General features: G+C 58.0%; 1 protein-coding gene and 1 long non-coding RNA gene across 5 annotated transcripts; both read left to right on the top strand.

Annotated features, from left to right (window-relative positions):
* Window positions 1-388: 388 nt before the first annotated feature.
* On the top strand, window positions 389-27,433 carry RAB20 (RAB20, member RAS oncogene family). Of its 4 annotated transcripts, none has more exons than XM_044250096.1 (4): window positions 16,886-16,931; window positions 17,426-17,529; window positions 17,712-17,929; window positions 26,363-27,433. In XM_044250096.1, the coding sequence occupies exons 1-4, from the start codon at window positions 16,929-16,931 to the stop codon at window positions 26,890-26,892; spliced, it is 855 nt and encodes a 284-aa protein (XP_044106031.1). In that variant the 5' UTR covers window positions 16,886-16,928; the 3' UTR covers window positions 26,893-27,433. The 4 variants fall into 4 exon arrangements, with proteins under 4 accessions (XP_044106033.1, XP_044106034.1, XP_044106031.1 ...); XM_044250095.1 differs by having other exon boundaries at window positions 17,709-17,929; XM_044250098.1 differs by lacking the exons at window positions 16,886-16,931; window positions 17,426-17,529; window positions 17,712-17,929 and adding an exon at window positions 389-612.
* Window positions 5,940-7,741, top strand: LOC122907244. Its single transcript, XR_006384707.1, has 3 exons — window positions 5,940-6,147; window positions 6,240-6,335; window positions 6,501-7,741. It is a non-coding gene; the product is annotated as an uncharacterized LOC122907244 (long non-coding RNA).

Raw genomic sequence — 27,433 nt, 5'->3', positions numbered from 1 at the left:
TGAGTCCGCCGTCCCGCGCGGGAGCCAAGGGCAATGGGGGCGCGGGCGAGGTTGGGGCGGGGCGGGGTTCGGGCGAGGCCAGGGGCATGGGGCGGGGCCACGGGAGGCGGGCCCGGGGGCGGCCCGGGCGCCGACCGCCGCGCTCTGGACACCCCAGGTGGGCGCTGGGCTGGGCTCTTCTGTCCTGCCCGGGCTGCGAGACCCACTTCCTCTTCCGCGCTCCCAAGCGTCGGAGCCGGAGGGTCCCGGCGGGGCCCCGCAAGTTCCGGCTCCCCGCGAGCCCGGGTCTCCGCGAATCCGGGTTTCCGCGAGTCTGGGTCCTCGCGAGTCCCGGGGTCCGGCACTCGGGGGGGGGGGGCGGCGACCGGCTGCTCCAGCGGCGCCCGGCGCGCACCGGCCGGACCCGCGCGGGGAGCAGGAGGGGGACTTCCTGCGGGAGGATGAGGAAGCCCGATGGGAAGATCGTGCTTCTGGGGGACATGAACGTGGGCAAGACGTCGCTGCTGCATAGGTACATGGAGCGGCGCTTCCCGGACACGGTCAGCACGGTGGGCGGTGCTTTCTACCTAAAGCAGTGGCGCTCCTACAACATCTCCATCTGGGACACCGCAGGTGAGGGCGGACACCGCTCGGCGGCCCGTCGTCCTGGGGCCCCGCGGCGGGAGATAAGCTTCCCCCGGGGCCGGGCTGTCCCAGGCCAGGGCAGGACTTCCCCCAGGGCTGGGGCCCCGTGCACAGGGTCCTGCCTTCGCACTGCGTGTGACCCCATCTCCGGATCGGATCAGGTCCCTGGGCACAGTGGGAGACCATCCTAGGCCCCTCTCTGTCCCTGCTTCTTGTTCTTTGCTGGGTGGGAAACTTCAGCCTCTCTGTGGGTCTTAGGGACCTGACAGGTGACACTCCAAAGAGAGAATCTCCTGGTGTCTGTGTACCCCGCGGCGGCTGGGCTCTGGAGCCCCACCATCCTGCTGATGGGAGCCCCGTGTTCATGGACGGGATCTCATTTGTTACCCCCAGCCACCTGGAGGGCTGAGCACGGCTAGTGTAATGACTCCTTCTTCACGAAAGAGGAAGTTGAGCCTCAGAGCCTTCCAGACAGGCTTTCAGGGTTTGGTTAGGAGACCCGGAAGCCGAGCGCAGACCTCCGGCTCAGGCGGACCACATCTGCGTTTCCCCCTTCACTTGCCACCTGCCTGATCTCGGCTCCTGTCTCCCGGGGCTCTGATGCGGTTTTCTGCGGAAGCATTTTTTAAAATAGCGATGAATTATTTTTAGTACATGTAGTTTTTGTGATTTTTCCAAAAGAACACATCATAGGGTCTTGATTCAGGCTTTCGGTTTGTTCACTCTGCAAAAGTGCACTGTTAAGGACAGTCCTATCCGAGGGTTTTCCTCCTTCCTCAGGGCAAGGGAGAAGGTGTTTGAGGTAAATAAAGGCGCTGAATCGCTGGGCTTCCACAGGCCCAGCACTTTCAGAAGTGACGCAAATACCGAAGGTCCCGTCTAGAAAGTTTCGATTGCCAGCCTGGGCATCCGCTCTGCTGGGTAGAGAAAATTAGAACTAGCTCCCGGTTTATAGTGCAGTTGATGGAGTTCGAGGATGTCCATCTGCCTTGCTCTGTCCTGCTTCCTTTCGTGCGGCCCCTTTTAGTGCGGTGGTTGATGGCTGACTAAATGATCTGCAGTCACGCTGTGAAGACAGCGTCTCCCATCCCTGGTGTACCCATCCCTGCTCTCCTCTCCAGGCTGCGCAGACGCGTTCCCAGATGCTTCCCTGAAGCTGACTTTGTAGCGCTAAGCGTTTGGCAGGGATGGACCGTAAGCTCCAGAAGTCACTTCATGTTGAAGTGACTCGGCTGCCTGTTTTGTGCGAGACTGGCCCTGTCAGTCCTTTAGCTGGCCGGCTGGCCTTCGTCGCCGTCCCTGGTTTACAAGGGGACGATCAGGATAGGCGTCAGGGTCCCCAGCTGAGCAGCCCTGTGGCGTCTGCCGTGGGAGCTGGGGTTTCTGGAATGGGAACCGACCTCTGGTGCCGAGCAGGCCCTCTGGCGTCAAGAGTGTGAACTAGCAAAGTGATTTTGGCTGGCCACTTTCTTCAGTGACCAGGACGTGACGCAGCGGGGACCCTGATCCCCAGAGGATTTTGTAATACAGCAGATGCTGTGCTGGCGACTCATTTCCTGGCTCCTGCGTTCTTGTTCCTGAAACCCTTAGTGTGCGCCGGGTCAGGCTCCTGGGGCAGCGGGGGTGGCCAGGCCCGGCCCCCACACGGCTGACCTGTGTGCACACACCCAGGGTGACCGAGGCTTGGCGTTGGTGCTGACCCAGGCCATCTCCGTGCCTGGCACCCCCGCCACTGTGGGTGGGCTCTTTCTGTCTTCCTCTTGAACATCCTTCCCATCCCACAGACGCTGCGTCTCAAGCTGTGTTTATTTGACTTTTCACAACCAAGGTGGAGGGTAAGGACCCACGGGAGGGTGGTTTTAGTGCTGGCCCTGGTCGTGGGAGGTGGGTGAGGGGCCCTGGGAAGGTGTGCGCGGCGGCAGACTGTTCAGTAGCAGAGGTGAGAGGAGGGCTGGAGAGACTCGTCCTGCCGGAAGCTGGAGCGGGGACGGGAGGTTTGCTGGGCTGGTTAATAGATACCTGATTCAGGGACACAAGAGGCCTTCCAAGGCGGGCAAGGTCACGTCCACATCCGGGATGGGGCCGTGGAGGTTGGCAGAAGCTCAGGGGTTCAGACTTTGGTCTGTCCAGGTGCCGTGTGTTCAGCTCATGGTGCCGTGCTCTGACCTTCGCCTCGCGGGGCAGACAGGTGTGGGACATCCACCCTGAAGGTTTGATACGTTCTGTAAGCCAAAGACGGTTGCCCGGAGACGAGATGGGGCCCCAGTGGAATCCGCCACCGCTGTCTGGGCCAAACAGTCTGGATAGATGGTGCCCATCATTCGGTGAAGTCAGCCCAGCCCCTCCTCCACGCCTGGGGCGGCAGCTTCGTGGGTTTTCGACTCGGGGGAGCAGGGAGAGGCAGCAAGGAAAGCAGTGGCGTCATTTCACACCGGATCATCCAGAGAAGCTCCATCCCCGGAGCCCTGCAGGCTCGACACCGCCTCCTTTCCTCCTCCCTCAGGCTGCAGCCTCTGGGGGCGGGTGAGGCTCAGTGTTGCTTCCCCAGGATCCCTCCCGCGAGGACCGGTTTGGACCACTCAGTCCCCTTTCCTCCACCCTCCGGAAACACGTTCCCTGTTTCCATCTGAGCTCACGCTGGCAGCACCCTAACGCCCGTGTTTCTACCTGAAGTCTCCGTGCCGCGTTGGCATCCTCTCAAGACAATACGGGTTTCTCTCCCTCGCTAGCGGGGCTGTTAGAGTCCGTCCTTCTGACGGTCTGCGCACGGCCAGGCAGGCTCTTTCCATCACGCGTCTCATGTGCTTCCCACCTCTTTGTTGCCCGGTTCCCAAGCCACGTCCAGCGTTGCCACAGCAGTCCCCGCTCCCAGGACGAAAATCTGTTTCAGTAGCAAACTTAGTGGCTCCACAAGCGCAGGTCGGAAGTCCTAAATGGGTCTGACCGGGCTGAAACTGAGGTGTCCGCCGTCTGCGCTCCGTTCTGGAGGGTCTGGGGGGGGGGTCTGTTTTGGCGTCTTCTCCAGCTCCCTGCTCGTATCCCATGGCTTCTTCATCCTCCATCCCCAAAGCCGTGGTGTCTGTCATCGTGTCTCTCGGACCCCAGCTTGTCAAGCCCCCTCCCCCACAGTTAGAGGACCCCGTGATTCCACTGGGTTCCCCTGTTCTCTTGAAGGGCAGCTGGTGAACAACTTCAATTTGTCTGCGACATTAGTCTCCCTTGCCCCATAGCATAACCTCTTAGAGGCTCCAGGGTTTTGGATGTGTCTGCGGGGTGCCCGTGGGGGTGGCGTGTGCCCTTCTGCCGGCCGCAGCCACTGGCCGCGTGTGCGATCCTGTGCGTGTTGTGTATCCGCATGTCATTTTTCTCCTCCATGAGATGGGGCGGTTGCAGCCGCCACCCGAAGCGCTGCCAGCAGTCGGTGGGCTGAACTTGGCCTGGTGCTTGAACTGTAGTACCTGGAAGGAAGGGCTCTGTTGGTGTTTGAGGAAGAAACAACCATCTCCTAGCTCTGGGTGCTTAGACCACGGCTGCACAGTAGGACAAGAGAGGCTTGTCACAGAAGGACAAGAGAAGCTTGAGCGGGTCCCCCGTAAGTAATTCTGCAGTAAGCGGAGAGGTCAGAGAGGGGAGATTCAGAGTGGCTATTGTAACGACGGCATGTTGAGATGTGTTCTTTCCATCCCTCATTTGCTAATGATTTTTATCACAAATGGTGTTGAGTTTTGTCCCATGCTTTTGCCACATCTACGGGGACGATGATGATTCTTTTCTTTCGCTCTGTTCATGGGATATGTCACGTTGATTTGAGGAGGTCAAACCATCCTTGCATCTCAGAGGTGATAGTTGGTTTAAGGTCTTTCTCTCAGATAACTTTGGTGCAACCCAGGAGAAGATGCCACAGGTCTGCGTATGACGTGGTGGTGCCCGTGAAGTTAGCTGAGAGGTCTTGGGCCCTGTGGCAGAGCCGAGGGCCTCTGTCCTGTGAGCGTCGGAAGGATGGGGAGGCACACCCACCGCCGAAGAAACCAGAGGAGACGGCCCATCTGTGCGGACTGGGAGCTCCCATCATCCCCCTTCCATGGTGTGTAGACGCCTCCGCCCCCAGATCCCCCTGGAGGCAGCTGCTCCCGGATCCAGGGAGCGACAGGGAACGGTTGGTGTTGTGATGAGCTGGAGAGTAGCTCTCTTTGACGGGGACCCCACGGTTGCTGATCACTGACCCTTTGGCCTGGCCTGTGAGGACTGTGTGGTCCCGGGAGCCCCGAGAGCGTGGTGCCAAAGCGGGTGGACAGCTTGTGCAAGCCGGACCTGAGGTCGGAGGACGCGGATCTCCCTTGACTCTGATGACGTTCGTGCGGCTGCCGATTGGCTCTGGAGGCCCGAACCTGGTGGCGCAGAGCCCAGCGGTTGGTGTTTGTGTGTCGGGAGAGCATGTGGCAGAGGACATCCCTTCCGGAGGTCAGCAGACTGAGCTGGTCGGCACAGGTGAGCCCATAGCCAGGCTGATGCACTTGTAGACCGGCGTTCAGTCCTTGGGGAACCCTGGTCAGTTGGGGGGGGGTTGTGTGGTCCCTCTGATCTGGACTGGGGTGAGGGTTGAGCTTGGACTTAAGATCATCTGAGCCCCCACTAAAAAAAGTTCTTGGAAAAACATCGCAGTTTACCTCTGAGATCTGGACGCCGAGGCTGCAGAGCCGGCGTGGTGGGTGAGCCCGTGTCTTTGGCGGCGGGTCCCCATCTGTCCCGTTACCGCAGGCTTCAAGGGCGCACCCTCTGGGTGCAGGGCCACGTTTGCAGAATTCCTCTGCTCTCCTGATCGGAAACGGTGGCCGGAATATGAATGCGGGTGTTAAGACAGGTGGAAGGAAAGCCAGGGTTCTGGGTTCAGCGGGGCAGACAAGGCGCCATTATCCTGCGAGATCTCCGTGGACAAAGGACGCCTGTGAAGAGTGTGGGGGCTGGGGGTCGGCCCGGAGGCCTCCTGGAGGGGCTCCGAGGACTCTGGAGGCGGGAAGAGGTATTTTAGGCTCCCTCGTGTGGTGCTGATTCGGGAGAATTTAACTAATTGAGGTCAACCATACTGGTTAACTCATGCGTGAACCCCATGTACTGTGTCTGGAGGATGGTCTGGGCTTTCGGATTTCATCTCGGACTTGCCTCTTGCTTTGCTGTGACTCACATAAATTCCCTTTCTGTACAAAAATGTGTACATACAGCTGTCCGCATGTGTACATACAGATGAGCTTAAACGGCGGTTCATTCTTTTTTATTTGTATATTTTTAAAATATTTATTTATTTGAGAGAGAGACAGTGAGCAGAGAGCCCGAAGTGGGGCTGGATCGCAGGACCCTGGGGTCATGACCTGAGCTGGAGGCAGATGCTTCAGCGACTGAGTCCCCCTGGGTGCCCCACGGCTGTTTCTTCTTATGGGAATGGCTTCATCACCGGGACGACAGATTTTCCTGGTCCTGCTGTCAAGTGCCCACTGGCCTAGGAAGATTCCAGCGTTCATTTCAAAGGTGGAGTGAAGGCAGGCTGGTGGGATTTCCAGATCCACAGAGTGACACAGTGGTGGGCTCCCTGGGTTTTCTTTTTGCCTCATTTTCCCCAGAGTTGGAGCTGAAGAAACCAACAACCCAGAAATGCCTAAGGGAACAGACAAGACAAAATTGAAAGCCCATTCATTCACCAAAGGATCAGGAAAGAGGTAGCCAAGTAAACAATCTCTTATATGTGTATGTGTGCATTTATTTACTTATTTTTATTATTTTCAAAAAGATTTATTGTTAGAGAGAGAGTGTGTGCACTGTGTGAGCAGAGGGAGGGGCAGAGGGAACGGATCTCAAGCAGATTCCCCACTGTGCTGGTGTAGGGCGGATCCCAGGACCCTGAGATCAGGATCTGAGTGGAAATCCGGAGTCCGACACTCAGCCGACTGGGCCACCCCAGCGCCCCCCAACGAACCTTTTAGATCACAAGTCAGTAGTCCAGCCAAACACTCAGAAAAGGCTGGGGCACCCCCATCCGTACCATCAAGATCTCATAGGAGTGGGGACTCTCATTCCTGCCAGGAGTGACGAGCCCTCCCCCTGGGCAGTGCCCGTGGAGGCTGCCCCCGGAGTCTGGCTTCCGCCTTCACCTGTCAGGGAAGGGAAAGCATGTGCCCCAGCCCCCTGGGCCCTACTGGGACAAAAGAACCAGCTCAAAGGGAAGATTTAAGGAAGATCCAGTGTCTCATAGCACAGGGTGGAAATGTCCAGGTTTTAATAAAACAAAAAACTCATCATATAAGAACGAGGGAGATCTCCAACCGAGTCAAAAAGGACAATCACAAGAGGCCAGCCCAGAGCTGACAGAGGTGGTCATGTTACCCCAAGGGCCTGAAAGCCATCCAGAGCCTGCTTCCGTGAACAATCACAAACCCCTAAACAAATGAAAAAAATAGAGGGTCTCAGCAAAATCAAATTTAAAGAAGACCTACATGGAAATCTCTGAATGAAAAAAGTGCTGTAACAAAACCAGAAGGCTCGGGGAGCACTCCCTAGCCAGGAGGAGGGGAGAAAGGAAGCAACGGCGTGGGCAGACAGCTGCAAACACGGAACCCGGAGCACGGAGAGTGCAGAGGGAAGTGACTGGAGCCGGGCGGCCGGTGGGGCAGGAGATGGACACCGCGCCCTCCCAGTTCTGGAAGGACAGGAGAAAGGGTGCGGCTCGCAGAGTCCCAGAAGAAGTAACGGCCGGGAGCTTCCCAAAGTCGGCAGAGACAGAAACTGGCAGGTTCTAGAAGCCAAGAGAGCCCAAACAGTATAAACGGAAAGAGATCCTTGCCAAGCACAACGTAACAAAATCCTGAAAACAAAAGACAAGGAGGAAGTCTCGAAAGCAGCTGGAGGAGAGGTGGAATCAAAGGGACAGTGGTGTCACATCCGACCCCACGGTGGTCAGAAAGGAGGCATCTTTTTCAAGGACTGAGAGCAAAGGAGAAGAACACGGCTGTCGAGTTCTCGGCCGCCACCCGTCCCCGCACGTGACTCTGGAGAGACAGGCTCCTGTCCCATGTGCCGCCAGGGTGGACTCGGTTTTCTTCTGTTCCTTAAATTACACATAGTTGTGGGGTGCCTGGGTGGCTCAGTGAGTTAAGTCTCTGCCTTCGGCTCAGGTCATGATCCCAGGGTCCTGGGATCGAGCCCCGCATCGGGATCTCTGCTCAGCGGGGAGCCTGCTTCTCTCTCTCCCACTCCCCCTGCTTGTGTTCCTTCTCTCACTGTTGCTCTGTCTCTCATTTAAATATATAAAATCTTAAAAAGAAATTACACATAAGAATGCTATTTTGTGCTTAATGTGCTATTTAGGCAAATTGGGGAGGTTTTTTTTTTTTTTATATGGATTTTAAAAGCTTTGTTTAGAAATTGGCAACAAGTTTTCCGTAGGTAATAGTTTTTGTTTTTTGGTAGAATTGTCTAGGTTGTGTTTTATATCTAAGGTTTATTGAATGTTTGCCTCTATGCAGTAAAATTCACTTTTTTTTAGTGTATAGTTAGGAGAGTTGACACATCCCTAGAGTTGTGTGACCGCAATCAAGATACAAACCATTTCTTTTTTTTTTTTTTTAAAGATTTTATTTATTTATTTGACAGAGAGAAATCACAAGTAGGCAGAGAGGCAGGCAGAAAGAGAGAGAGGGAAGCAGGCTCCCTGCTGAGCAGAGAGCCCGATGCGGGACTCGATCCCAGGACCCTGAGATCATGACCTGAGCCGAAGGTGGCGGCTTAACCCACTGAGCCACCCAGGTGCCCCAAGATACAAACCATTTCTACTGTAGACCACAATCTTGTGTCCCTGGAGTCTCCTTGGCTCACCGCCGGCCCCAGATGGTACCGACGAGTCTCTGTCCCTAGAGTCTGGCCTTCTCTAGACCCGGAGTACGGGGCGTCTGGAGTCCGGCTTCTTTTGCATCAGGCGTTTGAATTCCTCTGTGCCGTGGCGCTCATGCCTGTCCGTCCCCCAGCTGGAGCACACTCGGATGGCTTTCAGTTTGGTGATGATGGACAAAGCCACTGTAAATACTCACATAGAGGTTTTCGCGTAAATACCAATTTTCATCTCTCAGGTGAGTGACCCACGAGTAGGCGGTCTGGGTTTTAGGGTCGGGGACGTTTGGCAGCAGTTGTGCCAACACCGTTGGTGACGAGGTGAGTTTCTGCGCTCGCCTTCATTGTCGTGCAGCGTTTCAGAGACCTCGTTTTCACGGACGGACTTGGAGAGTTTATTACGCAGGTAATTAGGACCCAGCCCCCTTTGTGAGGAAAACAGGCTGCTGCTTGTTTTTCTTGGCGGATTCAACACAAGCACGTGTGGGAAAATCTGAGGGCGGGTTTGTTCATTTTTTTTTTTTTTTTTTAGATTTTTAATTTACTTATTTGACAGAGATCACAAGTAGGCAGAGAGGCAGCAGAGAGAGAGGAAGGGAAAGCAGGCTCCCGCCGAGCAGAGAGTCGGACGCCAAACGTCATCCCAGGACCCTGAGATCATGACCTGAGCCGAAGGCAGAGGCTTTAACCCACTGAGCCCCCCAGGCGCCCGAGTTTGTTCATTTCTGTGTGGGGGTAACGTGCGTGTAACGTGTAACGTGTGTCACACACGGGGTAGCGTGCGTATGTCGGGAAGCAGGCAGGCGTTTGCAGAGTGGTCCCTTGCAGTAGCAGACCTGAGAATTGTAAAGTTTTGGTCTTGATTTCTTTTCTGGTCCACGAAACACACGTTTCACGGTCCGTTTTGGTCTCTGCAGCTTTCTTTTTTTTAGAAACAAGGTCACTTGCAGAGCGCGGTGAGAGCTGCTGTGGCCACGAATCCCTTGGTTTCCCGTGATCAGTTATTTCCAGCCAGCATGCAAAATCCAGCCCTTTCTGGAGCGCTCCCTTCCCGCTCCGCTCTGAGTGAGGAAACCACCATGCGTGCATTTTCTAGAATTTGTGTCTCAACAGACGCTATGCCGAGCTTGTGTCTCCCCCAGGGCACCTCACCCCCGCAGGTGGATTTGTCCTGTGGACCTGGAGGATGTGGATGGGCAAGGCTGTGCTCGGCTCCCACTTCTGAAACTGCTCAGCCCCTACCACGCCTCCTCTTCCTCTTCCCCTACCACGCCTTGGGGCCGTGGGCACAGAGGAGCTTGGCTCTGACCTGTGTGGGCTTGCTGGCAGCAAACGTGAGACCAGCCTGGCCCTCGCAGGCACCGTGATTCAGCGGTGGAGCCGCTCAGGGTCTTCCGTCCTCGCCGGGCAGGTGTCGCTCACGGTCCGTCCGTGTAACGGGGCACGGGCGGACGAGGTAGAGGCTGGTGCGATTCCCGCGACCGCCCGCCTTCTCAGCTTCTCCCTCTCTGTGATGAAGAGGTGGGCTCCGGAAGTTCGTGTCCCACGTCCCACGGCCAGCTGGTGGCAGAACAGGGGCTGACGTCAGAGTGGGGGACTCTGTCCCGCTCCTCCCTGCTCCGTGCTGCCTTTCGGTGTCCCGTCCGGGAGTGTGGTCTCAGGCCTCCGCTCTTTCAGTCCACGGGGAGGTCAGGGGGGTGCTGGAGCGGAGAAGCCGCCTGGGGGACGCTCGCCAGGTGGCTGACGTGCAGCCGGCCGAGCCCGAGGCCCGGACCCTGCAAGCGGCAGAGCTCCGTCCCGGCTCCCGGGGCGCCCGCCAAGCTCCGGACCTCGCCGCGGCTTCGCGTGGCTGGGATTCCGGCGTTTCCCCTCTGCGGGAAGCCCCGCCCGGAGGCGATGGTGCTTTGCTGTGCTGGGAGCAGGGCAGGATCGGGCCAGGATCGGAGGCCAGGCGGGACACAGACCTAACGCTGTCCTTCCCGTGCTGGGACCCTCCGCGGGCACGGCCGACCCCCTCCCGTGCGGAGCGCCTGCAGGTCCCCGCCGCCCTGGGAGCAGCACGGCACAGCGAGGCTAAGATGCTCGGAAGGGACAGACCCCGCCTGCACCTGCCCGACGGCCAGCTCGGTGAGGGCCTGGCCGTGACCGAGCTGGGACAGCTCTAGGACCACAGACGGTGGGGGTCGGCTTCTACAGCCTGTGGCCTCCAGGGCCGGGGCGGGAGGAGCTGGCAGCCGGATTGTCGTTCCCAAGGTGGCTGGGCTCGGGGGTCTCGTCTTCCTCCTCAGCCCCCTCCCGCCCCCGTGCTCACTCAGCGCCCCGTGCTTGTCTCGCTCAGTGGACCTAGAGGACGTGTGAACTGTCCCCACGGCGTCCCCAGTGGGAGGGCGACCGGCCGGGGAGGCAGCCGAGAGCCTGGAGCGCTCAGCCCAATGGGGCGTCCGTCCCGGCTGCAGGGTCTGGGGTCAAGGCCAGTCCCGTGGCCGTGGGAGAGCCGTCCCTTGACTGGAGCATTGTTTGGGAAGTGCTGTTTTTCTTTTCTTTTCTTTTTTTTTGGTAGAGAAACAAAAGATCTTTTCTTTTGTAGCTGCTCCTGTGTTTATTTGTAAAACTGTTCGGGCGGGAGTGACCCTCGGGAAGGGAGGCTGGGGCTGGGGCCCGTCGGCCCTTCTGTGCCGAGTCAGGCCGTGGACGTTCTCCTTCCCCCTCTCAGGACTTCTGTCGTGCGTGTCCTTTGTTAGAGGGAGAAGTCGTCGTCCCCTTCTTCGGTGGTCAGCCCTGGTGGCTGCGTTTCACCAACATCGCGAACACCCGGAAGGGGGCTGGGCGTTCCTGCGTTTCCGTGCGGCCCCGGGGACCCTCCACCTCGCTCTGGAGCCCTGAGCGCTCAGCGTGTGGGCGTCGTGCCGCAGCTGGGCTGGGGGCGTCTGCCTCACAGGTTCTCGGAGAGCTTCTTTCTCCGTCCGTCCCTGTGATGGCCTTTCTCTCCAGACGCGCTCGCAGACTGTTTGTGGGGGAACATGGAATATGTGGGAAAGTTGCTGTACGTTTGTTTTTCCCTTTATTTCTGAAAATTAGACGTGCACTTTTTAAGAAGATTTTATTTACCTGAGGGGGGGCAGGAGCAAGGGGAGCAGCAGAGGGAAAGGGAGAAGCAGGGTCTGCGCTGAGCAGGGAGCCCGACGTGGGGCTCGATCCCAGAACCCTGAGGTCATGACCTGAGCTGAAGGCAGACCTTTAACCGCTGAGCCAGCCAGGCGCCCCAAGAATGCAGGATTTTTTTTTTTTTTTAAAGAGAGGAGTAGTTATTTATTTAGTATTTTAAAAAGATCTTATTTATTTAACAGAGAGGGAGGGGACACAAACAGGGGGAGCAGGAGGAGAAGCAGGTTCCCCATTGAGCTGGGAACCCAATGTGGAGCTCGATCCCAGGACTCTGGGATCATGACCTGAGCTGAAGGCAGATACCTCACCGTCGGAGGTCCCCAGGTGCCCTGGGATGCATTGTTCTAACTAAAGTTGTGAGAAGGGAGTTGGGGGAACGGAGGGGGAGAAAAACCCTGAGAGACTGTGGACTCTGAAAAATAATCTGAGGGTTTTGGAGGGTGGGGGTGGGAGGTGGGTGAGCCCGGTGGTGGGTATTATGGAGGGCACGGATTGCATGGAGCGTTCAGTGTGGGGCATAAACAATGAATTCTGGTACACTGAAAAGAAATTAAAAAAAAAAAAAAAAACAACGTTGAAAAAAATTGACAGTTAAAAAAAAAAAAGTTTCCCTCCTGTTCGGATTTTGTATTCTGCCAATCTGTTTTCCTACTTCTCCTTTGAAAGGTCTCATTTCATTATTAGGAGGCTTCGCAGGCGTCGGGGGGACGGGGGGTACACGAGGGTCACAGCTGACGGAGGAAGCCTCTTCGTTCCCGTCGCACCCAAAGCGCTTCCGTGCGTTTGAGTCCGTGCGGCGGTGCAGAGGGGCTCGCGCGTGCGGCGGTTTGTGCTGGCGGCTCAGCTACCGCGCCGTCGTTCAGAGACCCCGTCTCAGCGGCCCCCGGGGTGAGGCTCCGTCCCAGATTTGGCCAAATGGCAGCTGCTGCTTACCTAGCGCCTACTGTATACACCGGGGCTGTTCCTGGCTCTGTGTGTGTGTTGGCTCCTGGATCACCCCAGGACCCCGGGAGGTGACAAGGTCACATCCGTGCCGGGTTTCCTGAGCCCGGAAGTGGCTGAGCTGGGCTGACTGCCCGGGGCTTTCCGCACATGGTCCCCCAGCGTGTGTGTCCTTCACAGAGGTGACCTTTAGTGTGAGGGAGAGTGAGCCCGGGACGTGCTCCGAGCAGCACGGAGTCTCTGCGCGCGTGCACGATGGGGCGATGGGTACCGCCGTGCCCCCGTCTAGTGCCGGCACCCTGTGGTGCTAAGTTACAGCTGCTCCCAACCTCGGGGCCACCTGCCTCTTAAGTAACAGCTTCCGTGTCATCCGCTCCTCTGCCATGTCGAGCTGCCGGAATGCCCCGTGCCTGAGGTTGTGTTCTCGTGCGGCGCTGGGGGTCAGCACAGCGCTGGACTTGCCCTTCAGACGGGGGTCCCAGATCTCTCACCCGTGGACTCGGCTGCGCCGTTCCTGGGTAACTTGGTTCAAGAAGGGCCCGTGGGACCCACCACCCGCTGCCGTGAGCTCGTGGGCCTGGTTTGGGGGCCGTCCAGGTCTCCGTGTCCGAGTCCTGGGGAAGGGCGAGCACTCCCTGTGCTTTACGGTACCACGTTCGGCCTGGCCTGTTCGCAGACACTCCGGATCGGCTCGAGCCTGTGTGCCGGAAAGACCCCCAGGTCTGTGTCCCCGCAGAGACGGCCGGTCTGCCACTCGCTGTGTCCTCACTCAAAGCGGGCGTCTGCTCAGAGCAGACGGCTGATGGGGGACAGCGGATCTTGTGGAAAGTGGTTGTCTCAGGCCGCTCGATGGTTCAGTGGCCCCAACTTCAGCTCATGGCTGCGTCTGGGAGGCAGTGGAATTTTTTTTTTTTTTAGCTGAATCAGTGGGACAGTTTTCTGGCAGGACATTGTCCTTTCTGTCTCTGAGTTTGAGCTGCCTCGTCCTCAAACTGTGGTAGCGAACCCGATTTCCAGGGTTGGTTCTGCAGCTCAGTTAGGACGCGGACGTGAGGGGCCGCGCGTGGCTCGCAGGACCCATACCCGGGCTTTCTTCCTTCCCCGGAGGCCCAGCAGGGTCCCTGAGCACTTGTAAGGAGGGGACACCGGTCCTTATTCCCATCTCGTGGCTTCTCTCTGACCTGCTGAGGAATAACTTTGAGGCTGATTGATGGGCATGGTTTGGGTTGGTTGTTTAATTTTCATGTATTTTGCTGGATGCTGAGTACCAGCTTCCAGTCAGAGACCAAGCGACCACTGTTTCTGTGGAGTGAGGCGAGCCAACAGGAATAAAGAACTTAAAAAACTGGTAGCATGTTGGCCAGAGTCCGGGGACGGTCAGCATTCGTTCTCAACAGGAGGCACGCTGGGCCGAGAGAGGCCCCCAGAAGAGTAAAGGGCACGGTCCGCCGTGTCTGTGCCCTCTGCACGTACCGCTCTGTGCCTGTTCTTGGGGCTCGAGGCGAGGGTTTTGTTATCTTCCTACTCTGTGCTGACTCTCCATTTTGTGCCTGTCCGAGCTCCAGGAGTTGGTGCAGCCGCCTCCAAGTTCCTTCTGGTTCAGTCCCGTTCGTGCCCAGAGTGAACCGCAGGAGGCGTGAACCCCTTCGCCCACCCGCTCGCTCAGTCAGCTCTGTGCACCTGCCACGTATCGGGTGCCTTGCGGAGCTCGGGGACGAGCAGGGGACGCGGCAGAGGCTTTCCTCCTGTGGACCTCACTCGGGTGCAGACGCGACCGCAGGCCAAGGGCTCGTCCCGTCCCCTAGTGCTGCGAAGGAAAGGTGTGCGTGGTGAGGTGGGGCTTCGCTTGGATTTGAGGCTGTGGTGGCTCATTGTCCCCCGTGGAGAAGATGGTTCTGCCCCCGTGTGCTCATTAATTTCCTCGTGCCTGACGTATATCCCGTGGCACTCGGTGTTGTCACTGTGTGTCCTTCCACAGCCGCGTCCCCTTGACGCCTTTCAGCCAGTGGTGACATCTGTCTGGCTCCCTCATTCAATGAACTAAATAAAATTTTTAACATGTATTTACTTTTTTTTGTTTGTTTGTTTAAAGTAGACTCTGCATCCAATGTGGGGCTCAACGTCATGACCCTGAGATCAAGAGCTGTGTGCTGTCCTGACTGAGCCAGCCAGGCGCCTCAGTATTTGCTTTTTATATCTTTATGGGAGTCATGGTTTTGCCCTTTCTTGAAAATTGCCTTTTAACACATTTCAGAGTAGCATTGCTCTAAAAAATACTTGGCCACAGCGCCTGGGTGGCTCAGTGGGTTAAGCCTCTGCCTTCGTTTCAGGTCATGATCTCGGGGTCCTGGGATCGAGTCCCGCATCGGGCTCTCTGCTCAGCGGGGAGCCTGCTTCCTCCTCTCTCTTGCCCCCCCCCCCGCTTGTGCTCTCTCTCTCTGGTTCTCTCTGTCAAACAAATAAACAACATCTTTAAAAAAAATGCTCGACCCAATCTCATTCTTTTCCTAACGGAATTTAGAGGCCCTCCAATTGCTTTTTTTTTTTTTAAAGATTGTATGTATTCGAGAGAGAGCGATCACAAGCGGTGGGGAGGTGGGCAGAGGAGGAAGCAGATTCCCTGCTGAGCTGGGAGCACGACGTGGGCTCCATTCCAGGACCCTGGCATCATGACCCGAGCTGAAGGCAGACACTCAATGGATTGAGAAACCCAGACACCCTTCTCTGCTGCTTTTATTTATTTTTTATTTTTATTTATTCATCTGACATATAAATCATGAGAGAGGGAATGCAAGCAGGGGGAGTGGGAGAGGGAGAAGCAGGCTTCCCGATGAGCAGGGAGCCCCACACAGGGCTCCATCTCAGGTGTGCTTAATGACTTAGCCCCCCAGGCGCCCCCTCCATTGCTTTTAAAACCCTTATTGTCTGGCATTTTCCTTATGCAGACTAATCTCTCCGCTGTCGGTGCCAGGAGTCGCTTGTTCTTGGGGGTCCTTGAGCAGCTGCGTGAGCGCGGCGGGGCTCTGCTTCCAGATCAGATATGTGCCCCATCCAGTGGGGGAGGACAGACTACCTGTGTGCACACAGGCACATACGTGTACGTGTGTGCACATGCATGCGAGTGTGCACGCGTGTCTAGCTTGACGTCCTGCCGGGCACATGAAGTGGGATCTCAGCTCTTGGTGGTGGTTCTGAGAGGGGGTGCTGACAGACGACAGTGGTGGGGACACTGAGGCCCAGGGACACCTGTGTCAATGACCAACGGCAGAGGAAGCAGTTCTTTTCTGGCTGGCTGCTGCTTGTCCTGCGGCATGAAAAGCCAGGCTGAGAGCCGGATGTTTTAACTGCTTCCCGACAGTGTGTCCTAACCGGAACTCTCCTGCCAGGACCTTGCCTTAGGAATAGATAAGGACAGTGTGTGATTTGCCTTTCCCAGAGCTTTGGGAGTAGCAGGGCCCTGCGCTGTGATTGTATCGTGTCCGTGGACACTTTGTTCCCCCTTTTCAGAGGCCTGTGGACCTGTTGTTTGCTCGGCCGCCCTCCTTTCCTTCAGCAACTGCAAAGCCGCATTCCAAACCTAATTAATTTCCAGTCTGATTAACTCCGGTTGGTTACTGTGTAGCCACGGGTCCCTGCACTCAAGAGGGAAGCTCTAACACCTGGCAAGTGGCCTTGCAGCTTGAGCCACCTGCCGCCGCCTCCCCCTGCTCCCCGGGACGCGACCAGGCTCAGAGTCCCAGGAGAAGGCACTGGAGGCCGACGGGCAAGTGTCACAGCCGGGCTGTGGTGAGTCGCAGAGTCCGCTGTGTTCGTGCGTGTCTCGTCCTGCGCTGCTGATTGCGGCTGCTGGGCTGCTGGCAGCTTTGCAGCCTTGCTTTCCAAAGGGAGGTCGGTGGGCCCAAGCATCCAGGTCCTGCCCGGCCCTCCCGAGTCCGCTTCCCGGGGGACAGGACGTGCTCTGGACTCACAGCCGCTGCAGCAGGGAGCTGGGAGGGTCAAGACGGGCGGGGACTTGGCCTTTCGGGTTTTCTGGTGTTCTTAGTAGTGCCGTTTTTCACATGCAGTTCTGTCTGTCTGTCTGCATCTCTTTAAATACACAGTTTTTTTCTTTTTTAAGGATTTTATTTAATTGTGAGAGAGAGACAGAGATAGTGACAGAGATAGTGACAGCCCGGGCAGGGAGGAGAGGGACCCGAAGCAGGCTCCTGCTGAGCAGGGAGCGGACCTGGAGGTCGGTTCAGGACCCTGCAAGCGTGGCCTGAGCCGAAGGAGGGCCCTCAACGGACTGAGCCACCCGTGTGCCCACAGAAAGTCTTTCTACCATGGTAAGATACACATAGCGAAACGACCCCATGACTCATTTCTGACTGTAGGGCTTCGTGGCTGTACGTACATTCACGTTGCTGTGCGACCATCACTGCCGTCTCCGGAACTTTCTCCCCTTCCCCGAAGAGGCTCAGTACCGCTGAACACCAACGCCCCCACCCCCTGCCAGTCCTGGCGGCCGCCACTCTGTTTTCTGTCTCTGACAATTTGACTATTCTAAGTAATTATTTAAAAGATTTACTTTGGGGCCCCTTGGTGGCTCAGTCGGTTAATCATCTGCCTTTGGCTTCTTGTGATCCCCGGGTCCTGGGATTGAGCCTCGTAACCGGGCTCCTTGCCCAGTGGGGAGCCTGCTTTTCCCTCTCCCTCTGCCTCTGCCCTCCCCCTGCTCATGAACTTGGTCGCTCTCTGTCTCTCTTTCTCTAAAATAAACAATCGAATCTTTAAAAAAAATGAGTTCTAACAGAATACTTTAATATGATTGACTTACAAGGGTTTCTGCGCTGTTGAACTGATGAAATTCTACCAGGTACTTCCAGGCCGCCCGAGCCATCCCCAGAAGGGGTCCTGGTTTCACAGTGTCTGTCGATGGATAAGGTACTCTCGGGGGGGGGGTTTATGAGCACACGCCCAGTGTGAAGCAAGAGATAGCCAGACGTCATCAACATCTGGGAGATTCTGGGATTCCTTAGGATTGTTCAGAAAATGTTTAATGTGCTTCCCTCGGGATAGAATTAACAGAAAAACCTTTGTTCTCTGCTGTGTGGATTTCTCAGAAGACTTTGTATTCTGGAGAAGAACAGGACGCCGTTCTGGAGAGCCGGCCTGTCGGAAATAACTGCGCTGTTGACCGAATGGGGGAATGCGGCGAGAGGCCGTTCTAGAGAAGTTGGTGTTTTGAGAAAGCGCCATAAAGAATGTTTGCCGTTCAGTCTCGACTCGAAACGAGCAAAAACTTGCCCTGAAAAGTCCGAAACGATTTTAGTTTCCTGCTTTAGTAAGTAGAACATTTGGCAGATAATTGAATTTTTCTCTGATAACCTCATTCTAGAAGTTAGTTATCCCAGGACAACAGTGTGTCTGTTGGAGGTAAAGGAGATCGGATCAAATATGCTGGTGTGGGAGAGCTTTCTGTTTTTTTAAAGCTCAGTCTTTTATGTAAGTGTCTTTTCTTTGGATTTGCCTCTTTTTCTTAATGTCAGATTGTTAGAGATCATATCTTTATTTGAACTGTTTGGTTTTATTATGGAATTATTTCTGGTACACTCACGTCTGAGGAGAGTGAAGTAATTTGGGAAGGAAACCCCAGTTACTACGGAGCCTTACTTGTCCTTTCAGAAAGCCTGGTGCTGAGTCACAGGCAAGGGACTAATTTCTGTGCAGCTCATGATTTAGTTCATTTGGCTTCTAGCACGGTCTTTGTTTTGTGTTTTAGTTATCAGGTCATCAAACAAACAGAAATGGCCCATGTGCCGATTTGGGTAAAAGCACGCTGCGTGTGTTTAAATGAGAAAACAAGTTCCTTTTTCCTGAAGCAGCCTTCTCTCTGTCCCCGAGGGGGTGGTCCTGGGAGATGGAAGTCGCCGTGGGGCCGGGCTCTTCTGCCAGGGAGAGAAGTCTCCGGACTCGGCTCGGGCCCGCGTGCCCCCAGCCCGCGGCGGTCCCCGCCCCCCCTTGCGGCCCACAGCCCCGATTTCATGTCTGTCCCGTGGAAGCGCGTGGCCTTCCGTGGCCGCAAGAGCAGCCACTTTCCTCCAGGCCACGGCGCGGGCCGTGTTTTTTTAAGACCTTTTAATGGCGTCAGGCTGCTGAGCACAAAACATAACGAACTGTACACACGAGCGCCTGAATCGGACTCGGGCTGTAAGTAGGAACTTATCCTGGAAATGTGACTGACCCTCTTCTGTTGGTGCTGGGTTTTAGCTCTTCCTTCTGGCAGAAAAACAGCCCCGTTTGTGTTGTGGGGTAGGGTTTGTCTCTTCAAACTCCGGTTCACCATCCAGCTGATGGCTCTTGGCTCGGGTCTCGCCTGGCACAGGGTCCAAGGGGGTCCTCTGTGCAGGGACGTGTGAACCTGGGGGGCTTGGCCTTGCCCGGGCGGTGGGAAGGGTCTGGCCTCGGGATGGGGCTGTGGACACCCGGGCACCCCGTCCGTCTGAGAGCAGGGACCGGCCCCTTCAGACTCGTGTACACGGCTGCCTGGCAGGGAGGCAGCTGCCGGCCCCCGGGAGTCGGCTCCACGGCTCACGCTTCTCTCTTTGTGCACTTACCTGGCCGTTCTGGGTTTGCTCAGTTTCTGGTAACAGAGAACCCACCCATCGCTGTTTCCTCTGGATTTTGAAATACTGGCATTCTTTTCTTGAACCCAGGTCTCCCCCTAAGCCGTGCTCGAGTCGGACTGGGAGCTGGCCCGGGGAGCGGGGCCTCTGAGCCCGATGGCCGGGGTCCACGCCTGCCCTGCTGGGTGGCCTGCGTGCCGTCCCTGAGAGGCGTCTGCGCGCGTCCGGGCTGTGCGCGGTGCCGGAAGCAGCAGGTGCTGCGCCAGTGCTGGGGGCATGGGTCCCCGCGGACTCACACGGAGGCCTGAAGGGCCGGCAGTCGGCCCAGCCCTGCTTCCGCTCTGCCCGCTCGGCAGGGAGGAGCTCCCGAGTCCCGGGGACTGTGTCCCCCTGCCCGTACCTGCCTGGTGCCGGCCACCTGTGCTTTTCACACTGGGTCTTGGGACAGTGTCCCCTGGGGCGCCGCCAGCTGCCCGCCTCCTTCGAGGCTGACTTGTTAGTTTTCGGTGGTGACCGCTTCTTCCCTCTTGCATTTCTCCAGAAAGACAGCGAACCGGCCTTGGGTGGTTGGTTCCTTCTCGCGCCATAGGATTAGAGGGCAGAGGTCCTCCCCATGGCAGCCCCAGGCTGAGAAGAAACAGTGAAGCAATTTTAGACGCTGCTGTCCACAGGGACTTAGCCGTGGGATTGGTGACTTGTTTTCAGGAAGTCAGCAGATTTGCTGACTTGGCTCCATAGATGATACAGACTTTGTCCCCATGGGCCGGGGCACCCGAGGTCAGAGCTGTCCCAGCTGTCCCATCAGCTTCTCCTTCGGCGGGTCACTGCAGGCCACAGATGTCCCGCTTGTCTCCTGCGTGTGGAGGGGGCGGGAGGGCCAAGGGGAGGAAGCAGAAGCTTCTCTGGGCAGCCTGACCCCTCCCTGCACGTGGACCTGGTCTTGTTTGATGTGTGGCTTCTGGCGTCTGTGGCCGGCCAGGCCTCGCCCTGCAGCCCGGGGTCCCTGCGGAGTGTGAGCCCTGGGCGGGGGTTTATTTTGTCCATCCTGGGGGGTCTGGAGTGAAGGAGTGGGTGGCTGCGGGCTTTGGGGGACATCTACTCTGTGTGTCTGTCCCAGCTGCTGGAGACCCCTGGGCTGGCAGCGGGGGCCCTCCAGGCCCCGCCTCGTGTTCCTTCTGCAGGTGTCAGCCTCTGTGCCTCCGCTTGTCGCCCCGCAGGTGTGGATGGCCGTGGGAAGGACCCTGCCACAGCCCAGCGCCCCAACACCTGCTTCCTCTTGGGCCTGTCCACCTGCTTCAGTGCCGAGGGCCTGTGGGCATCTGGGGGCCACCACTCTGCCCCCTTCAGATGACAGGGCCCCCTTTTATAGGACAGAAAGCAAGAATGAAAGATAGAAAGAAGGAAGAGAGAACTTTATACCCCAGCAAATGCCCCCCTTATGTCCCCGTTCCATCCTGGCCCCTGTGCTGGGGCACACCATGAGGGTCTTGGATCTGGAAATCCTAGCTTTCCTGTGTTTCTTGTTCAGCTGTTGAAGCCCTGGCAGGGAGGCTCATGTGTTTTGTGGGAAGGGTCTGCCCCGTGGGGTCTGCATGTGGGAAGACAGCCGGTCGGGCCCGGGAGCAAGGCAAACCGTCTTGTCTCAGTCCTCAGCGATGCGTACAGCTGCTAGAAGCCTGTCCCTGGACTTGCCCTCCTTCCTGTGGGCGAGCGGCCAGCATGGCCAGGACCACGGCCTCCTGCTGCCTGTGGGGCCCGGCGGGTCTGGGGGTGGGACCCAGCTGTGGGCCACCGCGGACCGCCTGCCCGGAAGGTGAGCTGCTCACGGCTTCCAGGCTACCATGCAGGGGCACTCTCCATTCCAGGGGGGATCGGGGCCTCCCTGGAGACAGTCTGGAGCTGGGAGAGCGGGAGGGGACACGGGCCACCGAGACCGCGCACCCTCTGGGGAGCGCTGGCATTCAACAGCCTCGTTCCTGAGGGAACGGGTGTGATCATTCCAGAGAAACGGGTGTGATCCTCCCGCTTCCCCAGAGGCACAGAACCAGTAGGACGTGGAAGTAAATGTAATTGTAAAAATGGAAACATAAATTTATATATATATTTAACATATAATTATATATAACATATAACATAAAACATTTTTGTATTTACATGTATATGTATTGTACATAATTGATATGTTATATATTATGTAAGTACAAAATTTGTATATAAATATAATATGTCTAAGTTCATGAGTTTATAAATAAATACAAAATAAAGAAGGAAGGAGGAAGGGAGGTAGGGAGGGAGCCGGAGGCGTCAACTCCGGCGAGGGTAGGACTCCCAAGCCTGAAATCTGCGGGGCATGCTGGCCGGCGGGAGACCGGGAAGAGCTGCTGTGGCAGTCTTGAGTTCCAGATCTGTGAGGCAGCTGGCTGAGAGGCTCTATAACTCAGGCTGTGGTGTGGAGGCAGAAATCCTTTCCAGGAAATCCCAGGCTCTGAAGGCCTTCAACTGATTGGACAAGGCCCACCCCCATCGTGGAAGACCGTCTACTTGGTCAGAGTCAGCTGACTGCAGGTCTCAGTGGCCTTCGTGGTCACATCTGCACTAATGCTGGAGTCCAGACAGGCACTGCCGCCCTGTGGTTAGCTGACACACAGGTGTGTGGTGGTGGGGGGCTCCCTGTGTGTGGCCTGGGACCCCTGGGGGATGGTGGATCCTTGTAGGAAGCGTCCTTGCCTCTGCTCTGTGTGCACACAGGGAGACAGCACACGGCTGCGCCCCGTGCTGGCCCCGGACGGCCAGGCCTTTCATCACCCCGGGGGTACAGGTGCGGCTTTTCTCTTAATGCCCGAAGGGGCTTCACACGTCTGTGAACCTTGCTGGGGGTGGCCGTGTCCCCAGGCCTTTCTCCAGCCGTGCTCATCGTCTGTTCCGAAGCACAGCCAGGTGGGAACGTTGCAGATTCCGCCCGCGGCGGTGGACTCGAGCCAGAACACAGCCGGGATGTTCGAGCTGCAGTAATCTCACAGGTCGCGCGTCTAGTCCCACAGTGGGACTTGAGGGCATAAAAGAGGGATTCTGTTTTTACAGGATCTCAAAGGGAGGGACTGCACAGCTCTGCCTAGACGGGGCTCCTTCGGGCTGTTTCCATGCCACCTGTTTCTCCCTGTTCCCACCTTTGGTGTTGTGACCCGAGTTCTTCGCCTTTCTCAGGTGGCCACACTGGGGTTTTTGTGAACTCCTGCCCGGTGGGTGTCCAGACCCTGCAGGGTGTTTTACGAATTCCTCCTTCCCGGCACCTCGGGGACTCCGTCAGGGGAGCGTCCGACTCCTGATTTCGGCGCAGCTTATGTTCTCGGAGTCTTGGGATCGAGGATCTCATTGGGCTCCGTGCTGGGCCCGGAGTCTGTAGGAGATTCTCTGTTCCTCTGCCCCTCTGTGATCCTCTGCCTAAAAAAAAAGGTTCCTTTTTTCCCTCCGTTTGTGTCTGTGTTTCCTGGTAGACCTTACTCTCCGACCCATTGGACTCAGCAGCCTCCTGCTTCTCCCGTCAACAACTGGCGGCTTGTCTCCCACTTGCTCCGGACAAGCTGGTGGAGGTCCCCTCTGGCTGCCCCTCGCCTTCCCCAGGGAGCTTCTCAAATCACACGGGCGCCCACGCCCCCGTCACATCCTGGCCCATGTGCTCTGGCGCGGGGGTCCCCGCGTCACTCTCGTTTCAGAAATAATGGAACAGAACATGCCCGTGTTTAAACTGTGCAGCCAGCATTGTGATTTCCGACGGCCCCACACCGTGTGTTATTTCAGACCGTTTAAGCAGAAGTGATACCGTGCTCAGGGTTGAGGGCTGGTGGTCCTTGGGCCGAGGACGGCTGAGGACAGAAGAGAAGCCAGTCGAGCCATTTCCCTTGTCTAGTAGCTGCCTGGGGTCCCTGTGGGCGGCCGACTCGTGTCCCTGTCCCCCTTCCCCCCACTGTGCCTGCTGCCAGGCTGTTTTCAGCCACACGGGTCTAGCCCCGCAGATCCAGTATCACACCCGGAGCTGGGGAGAAGCCCATCCTCTGGAAGCAGCCTCGTAAAATAAGACCAGAGGTTTTGGAGTGGACGTGTCCACCGGAGCCTGTGTGTGAGCGCCTGATGACGATCCCGGGACATGGGGTCCTGGGAAGGCGTCTGTGCTCCGGTCCGGGAGGGGTCCCACCTAGAGCACGCACACTGCCGGGAGCTTCCCCATGTCCCACACTTTCACAGCCTCCCTTGGCGGGGAGGGGGGTGGGCGGAAACTGGCCACAGGACACTGGAACGGGGGGCTCAGAGTTCCTTGCCAGGATCACACTGTGGGGACTTGAAAGCAGATGGTCTGTGCCCAGAGTCCGGCTCTGCCACGGGTGGTGAGAGCAGAGGCTGCCTCGCAGGTGGGCCAGGGTCCCGGGATCTGAGATGTGCGGAGGGGAAGCCCCCTTTGTGTGGTTGCTGGGAAGGCCGCGTGGGCATGTCCGCCGCTCTGATGCCCCCACAGCTTCTCCCGGTCCTGGCCTGAGCTTTCCTCCCACTTCTGCTCTCCGGCTTTCCCTCTCCCCTGCCCCTAGGCCCTGGGGAGCACCAGGCCAGTCTCTGTGTCTCCAGATGTGGCTCTCTTCCATGCCTCAGGGTAGATGCCATCTCGCAGTACATGTGTCCCTGCTGCTCTGAGCTCCCCCAGTGTCCTTGGACAGATGAATGGGCAAGGAAAGTGTGTCACAGGCACACAATGGAAGATTATTCAGCCTCAAAAAGAAGGCCCTCCTGCGGATGTGAGTACATGTGAGGACCTCAGTGAAACGGGGCTCGTCTTGATTTGCTTTGAGATGAGCCAGGGGTCCCGGACAGTCTCACAGGCCCCCGACCTGCAGCCCTGTGGACCACCCACCGCAGGGGGAGCCCAGGTGGTTTCCTGGAGGTGGAGGAGGCTGGGTCGCTCTCCTGGACTCCTGCCCGCCCCGGTCACTGGCAGGCCGCACGTCTGGGCCCGCCCACCCTGGCAGCCTGGCCCCGTCACCTGGTCCAGGGTCCGAGGACCTGCAGCCGCCCTGGTCAACTCGGAGCAGCTCCTGGTTTTCTCCTGACCCTCTCAGGGCTGGCGCGGGGCAGCCTGGCGCCCCCGGAATCTGTTGAGTTCCTCAGTGAAGCCCAGGAGGGGAAACACGGGAATTCCCGTGGCTTTGGCTTTGGAGTTGGCGTGTGGGGCCTCAGGCCGGGGAACACGGTGCGTGGAGGGAGGGAGACCCGGCCCGGCTGCGTGGGAGGGCTGGTGCGCACCGCCGCGTAGACCCGGAGCGGTTCGGGGCGCAGCAGCAGGGCCTCACTCCACTAGGCCCGCAAACCCCCAGAAAGCTCACTAGGCTTGAGTTCCAACACTGTGACTGGGCGCAGCCCGCGGTCAGAGGCCGAGTCTTCCCGACCCCGCTCCGTGTTCGCTGTGGTCGCGATGCCGCGCGCCCCAGGGCGTCCCGCTTGAATTCAGTTCGGGTTCAGTTCCCGGTTCTGTTCGCTGTGTCCGTGCCGTGATGGGCGCTGCACGCGTCGGAAAGCAGCCGAACGCTGCACAGTCTCTAAAACAATTTCAGCGCATCCGGCGCGCAGGCGGCTTCCCGTACGCCCTTCAGTCGCGGGGGCGCCCGGCCCGTGGGTCGTGGGACCGCGGCGGCTGCTCGTGGCACCGCGGCGGCTGCTCGGACGGGCTCCCGGCTCCTCTCGGCCTGGCAGGTGGGATCTGTTCCCGCGCCCTTAGTTACTATGACTTTTTCTCGTATCACTGTTGTGCACTTTTCCTTGTTTTTAAAAGGCAAAGCAGATGTTTTTATCTGGAAAGGAAGAGTATTCTAGGCCTGGGCTTAGTTGTCCCCAGGCGTCCCCAGCGAACCGCCTGGCAGACGCGGACACACGCCCCCGGGACGGCTGGAAGGCCGCCGCCCTCTGCCCTGGCCGCTGCCTCGGGAGAGCTAGGGTGGGTGGGGGCTGGGAGCATTTTTCCTCTTGGAAACCCTCCTTGCTGCTGGAGATGGGGTTGGTGCCTGACGGAGGGGTCCTAGCTCAGCGCGATGGGGCGAAGCCGGTCACGCTTTTCTTCTCGGCTGATGCCCGCCGCGGCCCGTGTTCCCGTTTGTTTCTAAAGACTCCTCGAGCATCGCCTCCTGGGGTGGGTCCAGGAAGTGCCGGGGACGGGGGCCGCGCCGCTGACGTCCTGCCTGCTGCCGGGCAGTGTCGTTTGCCGTGAACTTGTAATGAAATGATCCGTCCCAGGACCGCTGGCTGTCGGTGCAGAGGGCAGCGTGCGGCTCTGGGGTGCACGCCGCCGTCAGCAGGTGGCCCTTGGGATCTTGCTTTCTGACCCCCCGTGTCCACTCTCAGCATCTCGGGAGACAGCTGCCCGCGGCCCCTGCCAGTCCTGGAAGCACCTTCTCCGCGCCTCTGCCCCTCTGGATCATGTGGGGGGACGCCTGGGGCTTTGCTGGACAAGTGGGAGCCGTGGCTTCGTGCGTGGCTCTTTGTGGGGGGACGTCAGCGGTCGGTGTGGGCCCGGGCCGGCCTTCTCGGCATGCTGCTCTCCCCAGGGCTGGACACGGCGGGCAGCCAGCCGGCCCGGAAGGGAGGCGGGGTAGCTTGGCCTAGGTCAGGGCCAGATCAGAATGGGGATTGGGGTAGAAATTGTTTGTGTTTCTCTGGTCATTTGGCTGAAAATGGTGGTTTATTGGCAAAGGACACACATTTTAAATAAATCCACGTGTGTGGGTAACATGCCTTCTGTCCAGGCTCCTAAGACTCACAGACCAAAGGTTCTTTATTTCTTTTTTGTCAGGGATCCCTTTCAACCCAAGTGGTGTGAACCCGTGACCCTTTCTCTGAATTACATGTGTGCAGTGAAAGTCAAAGGTTTGCCTGGAAACCAGGCTGCTGTGCCACCTCCTGGGGAAGAAGGGCACCATCCTTGGATCCCGTAGGGCCTGGGCCGCTCACTCCTTTGTGCAAGACAGTGTCTCCACCGGCCTGGCTCTGACACACCTGCATTTGGGTCCACTTCCACTGTCCCGCTGGGGCTGCCGTGGGCTGTGGTTGGGGGGGCACGTCCTTGCACGAGACATAACTGGGGTCTCTCTCTGTCTCTCCATCTTCCCGGCCAGGGCGGGAGCAGTTCCATGGCCTGGGCTCCCTGTACTGTCGGGGCGCGGCCGCGGTCATCCTCACCTACGACGTGAGCCACCGGCAGAGCCTGCTGGAGCTGGAGGACAGGTTCCTGGGCCTCACGGACACGGCCAGCACGGACTGCCTCTTCGCCATCGTGGGCAACAAGGTAGACCTCGTCGAGGAGGGGGCCGCAGAGGGCCAGGAAGAGGACGGGCCCGGCCCCGGGACTGCCGGCAGCGGCAGATCGCCCAAAGTGCCCAAGCTGGTGCAGCCGGAGGACGCGGTGGCCCTTTACAGAAAGATCCTCAAGTACAAGATGCTGGACGAGAAGGCCGTGCCTGCGGCCGAGCAGATGTGCTTTGAGACCAGTGCGAAGACCGGCTACAACGTGGACCTGCTGTTCGAGACCTTGTTCGACATGGTGGTTCCCATGATCCTGCGGCAGAGAGCCCAGGGGCCGCCGCAGACCGTGGACATCAGCAGCCACAAGACGCCCAGACGGACCAGGTCTGGGTGCTGCGCCTGACTCCGCGGGGCCCCGAGCCCCGGTGTCCGCGGTGGGCCGGGGTCGGCCCCGTGTGCTGCGGTCAGAAGGTACGCGGAATTGCGTAGCAGGCGGCACACGGAGGAGGACGTCCGGGGACAACAACAGCGGGGTGTTCCGTGTCTGCGGGGGCGGCTCCTCCATCTGCATCGCTGTGTGGGAAGCGGGGGACACGGGAATTGCCTGCAGAAAACACTCCTCTGAGCCAAGACTCCCGAGGACCGTTGTGCGGGGCTGGTCCTTTCCTACATCCCGGCCTTACTGAAGCCTGTGGCCCGGCTTCTGCGGCACCTGGCGTGTATGAGCACCCGGCCGTGGCACCTGGCGTGGTACTTGGTGTGTGTGAACGCCTGGCCGTGTTTTCGCAGACGTTGTCTTCGTGGCAGTCTCTCCGCTCGGCCTTTCTGTGTGGATGTGTCTCCTTGACTCTTGCCTTGTTAATTTATACAAAGTCCGGGATTACTGCTTTCATACTGGTTGTAGCCGTGCGAGCTATGATTATTATTAAAAAGGATTACGAGAA

The sequence above is a fragment of the Neovison vison genome, chromosome 5, assembly GCF_020171115.1.
Source record: "Neovison vison isolate M4711 chromosome 5, ASM_NN_V1, whole genome shotgun sequence".
NCBI lineage: Eukaryota > Metazoa > Chordata > Mammalia > Carnivora > Mustelidae > Neogale > Neogale vison.
The sequence above is the reverse complement of the archived record's forward strand: the minus strand, read 5'-3'. Positions and strand labels throughout refer to the sequence as shown.